An 11,029-nucleotide genomic window follows, 5' to 3' on the forward strand; every position below is an offset into this window, starting at 1 on the left:
CCCAGATAAAAGTTTTTAGTTTACATGGGTAACAGTTCAGCAAATATTGTCATTTTGTTTGGTTCAGACTAAAATAGTTTGAGTTAATGAGATCAGGATATAGATAGAAATGGGAATTGTGTGAAAGGTTTCTACAAAGACAGTGAGAATTAAGCCATGGAAGTCATGAGAACGAGAAAACCCCAAGCCCTCTCTTCTCTCCTCTCTCTCTCTCTCTCTCTCTCTCTCTCTCTCTCTCTCTCTCTTTCTCTCTCTCTCTTTCTTTCTTTCTCAAATATGGCCACCACGGTTATCATTTCCTGTTTTGTTTACATAGAATCGAATGTGGAGAAAGAACCTCTCCCTCCATGAGAAGAACCACTGCATTGGAACAGACCTGAACAGAAACTTTGCTTCCAAACACTGGTGTGGTAGGTTGCTTACCTTGTTTGTTTGTTTGTTTTTTAATGTATTTTAGTGCAGAGTCTACAGGGTCTCATTATGTAGATCAGACTCACAGTGATCCTCCTGTTTTCAGCCACCCAAGTGCTGGGATTACAGGCATGTGCCACCATGCCCAGTCTCAATCGTCATCTCAGAATGCCCCAGGGGTGGGGCCAGCATGGCACACTGGGGATTAAGACCCGGTCCCTGCATCTGCCTAAGTAGGTGTTTCATCTGCTGAGCTATTGCTGGCCCTGTTTGCCTTATTTGTAACATTGTCTTTTCATCAAGAGGATTAGAAGGCCTGTGAATGTAAACTAAATATAGGGGAGCCCAGTTTGAATTGGGAGATAATCTGAATAATAAACTTCTGGTGAAGATGTAATATTGTGAATGTTGAATACAGTCAGCCATTTACTTCAATATCTTCTACCTGCTGTTCGCTTCTGCGTCTTTAACATGAAGAGGTTGTACCAGTTCTTTAAGATATCTTCTAACTTTATTTATTGAGTTCTTTATACATTCTAGATATTTGTCTTCTATCCAAGGACTGATAAAATTAGACCCCTCAAAATAAAAATACCCAATCAAAAAATGGAAAACTGAAATGAATAATCACTTCTCATGTGAATGAGTATAAATGACTTATAAGTACCCAAATAAATGTTCATCTCTGTCCTTTAGAGACGTGCAAATGCAAACAACACTGAGATTCCATCCTACTCCAGAAAGAATGGTTACCAGAAATCAAATAATGACATATTCTAGTACAGCATTCCATGTTGTTGGTAGAAAAGTAACAGGAGCCCTTCTATATTGTTGTGGAAGGGGAGGGCTTAAGTTCAGTCCCCCTCAGTTCAATCCCCAGTACCAAAAAAAGTGAAATAAACAAACAAACAAAAAAAAAAAAAAACAGCTACAAACTAAATCAAGCAATGAACTTAATTCATTTCTATTTTTTGAAAATGGCCATAGGTGGCCCTGTGGGAACCAGGGTAAGAAGATATTGTACCCACAGAGATAGCCTGTACTTTACATACATTTAACCTCACATGTGATCTTACATATGTCCTTTAAAAGAAGATTTGTAACTCTAAACATTTCATCATTACTCCAGCAAACAAGACAAATTACTTTTCATGTCTTTATTTCCTTTCCACTTCCAATTAGAACTCCATGAAGGAAGGAGCCGCCACCTAGTCCGTTAGTCAGTGCTGGGAGGGTTCTCAGCAAATGTTGGTGAAATGAACCTGGGAATGAGTTTCATTGCTCTGGGATGATGCAGTTGGAAACCAGAGGATGGAGCAGTTAATCCTGATTTAGGTCTGAGGCAGTGATGGTGAAACTTTTAGAGACTGAACACCCAAACCTTCACTACAAAACTGACTTATTTATTTATTTATTGCAAAGTGTTAACCCTGCAATTAAACCTGAATATCCAGTGCTCAGCTGCTGGGCTGACTTGCCAACAGAGAGGGCTCTGTGTGCCCACTGCGGAGTGTATACCGTAGGTTCAGCACCAATGGTCTAGGGGAATCACTCAACGGCTCCCCTCAGGGCCGCTCTGCAGAGTGCTACCCAGGTGCTCACAGAGGCTTGGAGGCTGCTGCAGCACTGCTGCCTGGCCAGTGACTCAGGGAAACAGCTGCTGCTGTGAAAAACAAGCCAGATAAATAGGTAAACAGTACTGTGCCAAGATCTACTCAGGGCAGGGCAGTGTGTGCATGCTTCATCTCCAGTGTGACAGGCTGCTTGGGTCTGTAAGCCCTTTGCTTGCTGCTCTGGAACAAACCACAGGAGGCACAGAGAAAGGCTCCCAGGCAATGCAGGAGCCTCACATTGCCATAAATCACATCTTACTTTGTCCAGATATGTGTCTTTCATAGTGAGGAAAGGAGGGAGAGAGAGTAAAATGAGACAAGACAACTCCAACTTGCTTGATGCCTCCTGGCTATCTCTGCTTCTTATCTTGCCTGTGGAAAAGAAACTTGACCCTGATCTGCTGCCAGCAGCCACATATTTTGTCCATTTCTGTGCACTGAGCAGAAGGGGTCCTGGTTCTGCCCTTGCCTGAGAAAATTTGGAGAAGCACCTTGTCACTAAAGAAACAATTATAATTTTTAAAGTTCTATTTTATCCTGCCAGTTATACTACATTTTACTGTCTACATATTACAAAGATAGATTTCTGAGAAAGTCATGCCTGAGTAAAGCCTGACAATTTCTATGTTGCCAATAACAGAACACTACAGTTTGAGTAAGCTACCCAGAAAAGAGGTTCATTTTGATTGATAGTGCAAGTTTGAGGATGAGGGGCCACATCTGGCAAAGTCCTCTTGCTGTCAAAGTCCAGGGGCAGCACAGTGCATCCCATGGCAAGATTCAGAGCTAACCAAGTTAGCTGTTTATTAATTATTATTATTATTATATTATTATTTTGTATTTTAGTACAAGTTCAAAAGGGTCTACAGAGTCTCATTATGTAAATCGGACTCATAGTGATCCACCTGTGTTTAGCCTCCCAAGAGCTGGGATTACAGGCATGCCCCACCACACCCAGTTTCAATTGCAGTCTCAGCACACCCCAGGGGTAGGGCTGGCACTGGCATGCCGGGGATTGAACCCAGGCCTCTGCGTCTGCCCAAGCAGGCTATTTTTAATTTGTAAAGAGAGTACAAATTAGAATTAAAACAGAAAAAATTACAAGAGATACAGAATTTCACTTAACAAAGTAATACAAATTTCACAGTATGTGTTGTAATATGTAGTGTTGTCTTCCAACCAGTTATTCATATTACCAGATATATGTGTGTAAAATTGAGAAATAAAAAATGTATAAGAAATTAGTAAGAGAAAAAGTACACACAATTGAAAAAAGGAGACAAAACAAATTAAGTGTTAACTGTTCCTTTCCATAGACCAGCAGAAATTCACAGTACAGTTATCCAAACCATCCTGCCTAGAAACAGATAAATCTCTTTCCCTCGCTCCCTCTCCTATCCTTCTCCTTCAGTAACTCTTTCATTTTGAATAAGTTCATTCCCTTTTCCTAGTGTCTGTTGTACCCCTCAGATTCCATTTTTCTATTTCAGGTTCTCACACTAAGGAGACAATACGATGTTTGCACATGTGGTCTGATTCACTTCATTTAAGAGTATGTTCTTTAGTTGCATCCATTTACCAACAAAAGACTCAAGTTTGTCATGTTTTATAGCTGAATAATAATACTCCATTGTGAAAAAAATACCACATATTTTATTCATTCATCAGTTAATGGGCATTTAGGTTGCTTCCAGGATGTAGCTACGACAAATTGCACTGTTATAAACACAGGTGCACATATATCATTGTGGTATGAGGTTTTCAGTTCTTTTTGAAAAATAACCAGGAGAGGAATAGCTGGCTTGAATGGGAGCTCCAATCCTAGCTTTTGGAGGAATCTCCACACTGATTTCCACAGTGGTTGTACCAGTCTTCACTCCCACCAACACAGATTTAATGTACTGATTACAATACCATTAGTATACCTAACAGAGCTAGAGAAAACTTCTCAAATTCATTTGGAACCAGAAGAAACGCAGAATATCAAAAGCAATCCTGGGAAACAAAGGAAAGGCAGGAGGTACCACAATCCCTGACCTGAAATTATACTATAAAGGTACTGTGATAAAATCAGCATAACTGGCATAGAGACAGACTTTGAGGAACAGTGGAACAGATTAGAAGATGCAGACACAATTGCAAACATACTCAGCCACTGTTATGGTTTGTCTCTAGGTATTCCCCCAAAGCCTCATGCAGTCATGAGGCAGTCTTCTAGAGCTTGTGATTAACTCATGATCCACTAGGATTATGGGTGATCCAAAGCTGGGATTATGGGTCTGAGTACTTCTGGGATTATGGGTGTGAGAGCTACACCCAGTCTGAAGTGGATAGCCTAAATTTGCTCTTTGCTGCCATTGTTGCCACTACTCCTCCCATTTGCTCTTGCTCTTTGCCACCGCCATGAACTGCTGCCCTCTGCCATGTGCTGCTCTACCTTGGAGCCAGACAACTATGAACTGAAACCTCCAGTAACTGTGAGCTAAATAAACCATTCCTTCCTTCATTTTGAGTGTCAAGTATTTGTCTCAGCAAGGAGAGAAGAGTAAAAGAGACAACCACCTTATGTTTGCTAAAGGGGCCAAATATGCTCACTGGAAGAAAGATGGCCTCTTTAATAAATGGTGCTGGAAAAACTGGCTTTCCATATGCTGAAGGATAAAACTAGACCCATGCCTATCACCATACACAAAGCTACAGTCAAAATGAATCAAAGATTTAAATATTAAAACAGAAACACCAAATCTTCTGGAGGACAATGTAGGTAGAAATCTTAAAGACATAAGGGAAAGTAGAGAGTTCATCAACAAAAACCAAACTTACAGGACATACTTCAAAGAATCAACTGGGGTCTCATCTTTTTGAAAAGTTTTGGCACTTCAAAGGAAATCTCCAACAGAATAAAAATAAAACCAACAAACTGGGGAAAAATTATAGCTGACCGTCCTTCAGACAGAGGCCTTCTATCTAGAACATACAAAGAATTTTTAAAATATCAGGCCCCAAAATTCAAAGACCCAATACAAAAATGGGCATCTGAGATGAATATAAGCTTCTCAGAGGAAGAAATACAAATGACAAGTAAATACATAAAAAAGTGTTCAACATCTTTGGTCCATTGAGAAACACAAATTAAAACAACATTGAGATTCCATCTCACCCCAGAAAGAATGGCTGACATTAAGAAGTCAACCAATAACAAATGCGAGAGGGGCTGTGAAGAAAAAGGAGCCAAGTTAGCTTTCAGTATACACCCACCCCAAGATAACCCACTAACTCATTCATCACATGAATGGATCAACTCATTCTTGAGAGCAGACCCCAATCATATCTTAAATGTCCCATGTGGCTCCACCTTTGATGTCTCATAATGAGGGTTAAATTTCAACAGGTATTTCAGAGAACACAAACCACAGCAATTCCCATGGTCAGAGACACATTCCTAAGAAGTGGCAGAGCTGGAATATAAACTCAGGTTGACTCCAAATGTATTGGAATAAGCCTGCACCTGACAATTACTTTTTGTCAGTTCCCTTTAAAGCTTTTTATTTTCAAGCTTTTTGGTGTTCAATTCACTTTTCATGTTGAAATCAGTATTCTGTAGTTTGAATAGTCAGTTGCTTAAAATATACTGTTATTCTCATTAAGAAATATCTTACTTCCTGCTTACTATTATGTCATTCAAGAGTTAAAAAGGAAACAGAAGTAGCAAACATGGATAGCCAAGAGAATATCCAATAAAACAAGACATAATTATAAGGAACTCTTTTTAAACCATATGCCCAAACATCTTTTCAGTACAATGTAAATAAGACAATAAGAAATATTTAAATCTTCTCTTTTTTTTCTGTCTTTCTGCCATACTGAAAACTGAACCTTGTGTCTTTGCAATCATTTACACTCCCTAGTACCCTTTTTAAAAATGTATTTGGTACAGGGTCTCACTACTCAGCTCAGACTCATAGTGATCCTCCTGTTTTCAGCCTCCCCAGCACTGGGATTCCAGGCAGGCACCACTATCATGCCTGGTCTTAGTGGCCAGCTCAGTGGGCTTGGGTTGGGGGCCATATGGTGTGTGGTACTAAGGATTGAACCCCAGTCCCTGAAATGGCCTAAGCAGGTGCTTAGTCTGCTGAGCTATATCACAGGCCCTGAAACATACTTTTCTTACAGGGGCATAAACCCCATGAGAAGGTGGCCTACCCATTCTAGAAGAAGGATATTAGCCCATTCTATAGGTATGGCCCCAGTGAGTTTATTTTTAGGTAATTTGGATTCTTTTCTGCTATTCCCTTATCTTAAGATCTGTCTTCTGCTCTTTACTTTCTCAATTAAACTAATTTGCAAATTTTCAGTATTCCTATGGAATTTGGGGTATGACAAGTCTGGAAGGGATGATGATAATGGACAGTGTCTCGGTTAGTTTTCACTCATTGCTGGGATAAATACCTGACACTCAAAATGAAGGAAGAAAAGGTTGTTATTTAGCTCACAGTTAGTAGAGGTTTCAGTCCATACTCTGTTGGCTCGAAGGCAGATGGCAGCAGTGCATGGTGGCAGAAAACAACAAACAGCAGAAGAGGAGCGGCAGCTGCAACATCTGTCAAGCTTCTCTCACTTCCTACATGCTGACTGCGAAGATGATCCGAGAAGATCCGAGCTCCTCCAAGGAAGTGGGGAGGCGCAGAAGCTTTCTTTAAGCTTTCTTTAACCCCTTTATGTACCCTTTTTGTGCTCAGTCACTCTAGGGGGTCCTCCCACGCCCAGGCTGGGGAGCATCAAGATGATCCAGCCAAGCTTCCAACATCTCAAGTTGACACAATGTATCAACCACCACAGACAGCAACAGTAATAGAACACATATTGTACGCCAGGATTTTTTATAGCACTTTGTATGCATTAGATCATTGTATTCCCCTTTAATCCTCATTTAATGTATAATTTCTCTCATTTTGCAGATAAGAAAATTGGGGTTTGGGTAGGTTCAAGAAAGTAAACCAAGATCATGTAGCTAAAAATGGTAAATTGAATCTAGTGATGTGATTGATACTTGACATTATGCTGTATAATTTTTTATTGTGATGGATGGCTACCCCCAACAGTGGTATTTGCAAATCTGAAAATAACACAATGTAGTTCATACAGTTGTTCTGAGGAACAACTCAAATATTGCCCAAATATTAGTGATGCTCTTGAAATACATCCAGTGTTCTGTAGGTGTCTGCTGGTAGCAGAGCTATTATCTTTTTTACATGCAAGGGAGTAGTTAGACTGAGAGTAGACTCTAGCCTTAGTTTCAAATTATCATTGAAGGGATTCCAATTAGCAGAACACAAATTAAAGATGCAATTCTGGAACTTCAATTGTTTCTAAGAGGGACTAATCCTCTAATTTAATTGTGACTCCCTGGGACTCTACTTATGTGAGTTAGGGAGAAAGGGAAAAGAGTTGAGAGGCAAGAGCTGAGGTATACTATGATCTCACAAAAGAATGAATGAACATTGTCATGGCACCAAATATCACTATTTCATTTATTTACTAAACCATCTAGCAAGTTAAAGTAACATAGGAGGTGGTCTTGCATATTCTGAGTTACCAAGTGAGGCTCTTTTATGGTTTATATACTTAGTAAATTTAAAACTGCAAATATTAGAAAAAACAAATTTACAGTTGATTAAAAGCAAATGTGATTTACTTTTCCTCACCTAACCAAAACTTTGGAAGAACTGGCGTCTCTGAGACTTCCATTGTTTTCTCAAGGTTGCAAAACAGCTGCCCCTAGGCAGCAAGGGAGACAAGGTCTAGAAAGACAAGCATGTGGTATATTACATATGTAAATATTTGGTTTCAAAAGAAATATGAGCAACATTTCTGTACATGAATATTATTCTCTTTTCAGACCTCTCCCTAACCCATTCACCTAAAAATTCTGTGTCATAGACCCTAGGAGAATATAGTGTCAGTGAAATCAGAAATCAGATAGTACATTTTCTTAAAATTCTCCTTTATCAATTTCACTACAGAGGAAGGTGCATCAAGTTTCTCATGCTCTGAAACCTACTGTGGACCTTATCCTGAATCAGAACCAGAAGTAAAGGCGGTGGCAGATTTTTTGAGAAAAAATATTAACCATATTAAAGCTTATATCAGCATGCATTCATACTCCCAGCAGATTATATTCCCATATTCTTATAACAGAAGCAAAAGCAAAGATCATGAGGAACTGGTAAGTCCTACTTAATTATTTTCCTCATTATATTTAAGAAATAAAATAATACTTAGTACTAGAAACAAAATCAATGGAAAAAAACTTTTCTCTTCAGCATGACAAATATATTTTGTGCTGTGGTCTAACTCTGTGAAATCACCCCAAGGTCAGGATTCACTGGATTCAGCAGATGGAGTTTTAGAACTTCACCAAAGCAAGAGTTGTTTTTTTGTAAAATTTTCTGTATTTTTAGAATGTCATGGGATATAGGAAGTTCAAAGACGATCCACACAGGTGTGGGAACATGCTGCTTTGATTGACAGAGTGCTTGCCTGGCATGCACGAGACCCTGAATTCAATCCCCAGAACAAGCATCACAAATAGAGTACAGTAACATACACTCTTACTAAACCAACACAGCCCAGGAGTGGATCATAATGGTGGCTGGGATGGTAATGGGCAGCCTCTAACTATATCAGAGGGAACATCTGTGATAAATGAGGGGCTGCAGTAACTTCATCTTTTGAGGGGTTCACTGTCTATTAAGGTGTCTTAGTTACTTTTTACTCCTTGCTGGGACAAATATCCAGCACTCAAAATTAAGGAAGGAAAGGTTTATTTAGCTCACAGTTTGTGGAGGTTTCAGTCCATACTCAGCTGGCACCAAGGCAAATGGCAGCAGTTCGTGTCAGGGGCAGAAAACAATGAAGAGAAGAGGAGGAGCAGCAGCTAAGTCTGGGACTTCTACGAGGAAGTGGGGCAGAGCAGGCAGTGAAGCCTCTTTCAACTCCTTTATATACATTTTTTGTGCTGAGTCACTCTGGGGCAGCCCAGTCTGGCCCCAGGGCAGGCCCTCTACAGCCCAGAACTGTGCTGAGCAGATTCAGCCAAGTTGACACAACGTATCAACTGCTACATAAGAGAACACATACTGCAAAGAAACAAGAATAATAAAATACAGTTGACATCAAGGACAGACACCATTTTAGGCAGTTTTGAAAGAGTTCTCTGTACTCAGAGGGAACAGATGAGCTTCTAAGTAGAAAAGGTGGCAACACGCACAGGAATCTTGCCCAGTGGACTAGGAGAGTGTAGGAGTGGGGGGCACATCATCAGAAAGTAGGCACAGCCACCTTGTGAAGGGAGTTAAACGCCAGAAGGAATTTGTATTTCATTTTATGGGCAATTGGGTCCATTAAAATGTAGGTTTTGGACACAGGTACAACTCAGTATCACATACAAGTCAGTATCATATACAAGGATAAAAATACCACTCTTTTGGATTTCTCCAGAGGGAGATACTGATAAATATGAGGCTAGTTTCAATTTCTGGGTCAAGTGGGAACTTCAGAAAAGATCTTCATAAGCTAGAACCAAATGTAGTCCAGCTTAGTAACCTTAGTTATTATCCTATCACTTACTGGGAGCATTATCTCATTTGTGAGTCTTTGGAAGTCATTAGACATTTTAAATAAGAAGAAAATACAGTTTGTGAAGACTGAGAAATGCACCATGCATGATATATATATATATATATATATATATATATATATATATATATATGAAGTTTGATGATAATTTTGCCAGGCAAGCGCTTATTCCACTGAGCCATCTCCCTGGCCCCCTTGATGATAATTTTGTCTAGAAATGAAATAAGTCTAAGCCTGGATCCTGAAAAGCCATGCAAGAATTTTTTGGGCACAAATTAAAACACAAAAAGTTTCAATGTGTGGAAGAGTTTATTTTTAAAACCAACCATTTGTGATTGCTATAAAGTTAAAACATTTTTAATGCATTCATTTCCTTTTTGGATAACTCTAGGTTTTTCACATACACACTTTTATTCAATTAATGTAATTGTTTTACAGAACATCTCCCTGTCCTGCTTTAAAGCTGCACATTAACTTAAATTCTATATCCTATTGCTTTTAGTCTCTAGTGGCTGGTGCAGCAGTTCGTGCTATTGAGAGTATTCATAAAAATACCAAGTATACACATGGCAGTGGCTCAGAGTCTTTATGTAAGTATTTCTTTTTAAGATTTTGGAGAACTTTATTCAGTTTTTCTATGTAGGTTTAATGTTAGTATCTAAACAAGGTGAAATGTAAAACAAAACAATTATAACAACTAGAAGTAGAAGCATAATAGCTGTAATTGTGCTGAACAAAACTGCATTAACACATAACTACACTAAAAAGAAGCCAACATCGTATTTAAGAAATTACGTTTGCCACTATAGAGTAGGGATTACAGAGTTGGCATCACACTAGTTAAGAAGAAAATGTCATAACAGGTCAATTGTACAGCAAGTATTGCAGAGTGTGGTTTGCTTTACAGCTGTCCCCACCCCCAACCACTTGCATTATTGCCTCTACTTTGCCTCCTGTTGGATCAGCAGTGGCAATAGATGCTCACAGGGTAAACACAACTGTGACCTGCCTATGAAAGGGATCTAGGTTGTATACTCCATAAGAGAATTCAATCCTGAGCAGTCTGTCCCATCCCTTTGTCAGTAGAAACACTGTCTTTCACAAAACAGTTCCTGGGGCCAAAAATGCAGAAGAGTCTATACTATAAAAATCTAGGGAATTCCATTTGTTTTAGGTGCTTTTAACAAGAGCCTAGGAAAGCAGGATCTCAAGGACTAACTAATCAAGAGAGGGAAAGGAGAAAAGCTAGGAAACATGACAATGTCAAGTCATACAGTTATATGTAAAAGATGAGCAAGGCAATGATCCTGAGAATCTTCAGAAGATTTTTTAATCTACCAGTTAATTGGAAAGATTCTCACCCTGAC

At 39.3% G+C, this 11,029-nt stretch overlaps 1 protein-coding gene across 1 annotated transcript in view; it reads left to right on the plus strand.

Annotated features, from left to right (window-relative positions):
* Cpb2 (carboxypeptidase B2) overlaps positions 1–11,029 on the plus strand; it is a 57,266-nt gene that overhangs the window by 39,776 nt on the left and 6,461 nt on the right. Inside the window, exons 8-10 of the mRNA XM_004640264.2 lie at positions 317–410; positions 8,048–8,250; positions 10,165–10,252. Coding sequence (XP_004640321.1) covers positions 317–410; positions 8,048–8,250; positions 10,165–10,252 — 385 coding nt within the window. The remainder of the gene's footprint in view (positions 1–316; positions 411–8,047; positions 8,251–10,164; positions 10,253–11,029) is intronic.

Source organism: Octodon degus, unplaced genomic scaffold (genome assembly GCF_000260255.1).
Source record: "Octodon degus isolate 3935 unplaced genomic scaffold, OctDeg1.0 scaffold00122, whole genome shotgun sequence".
In the NCBI taxonomy this organism is placed as follows: Eukaryota; Metazoa; Chordata; class Mammalia; order Rodentia; family Octodontidae; genus Octodon; species Octodon degus.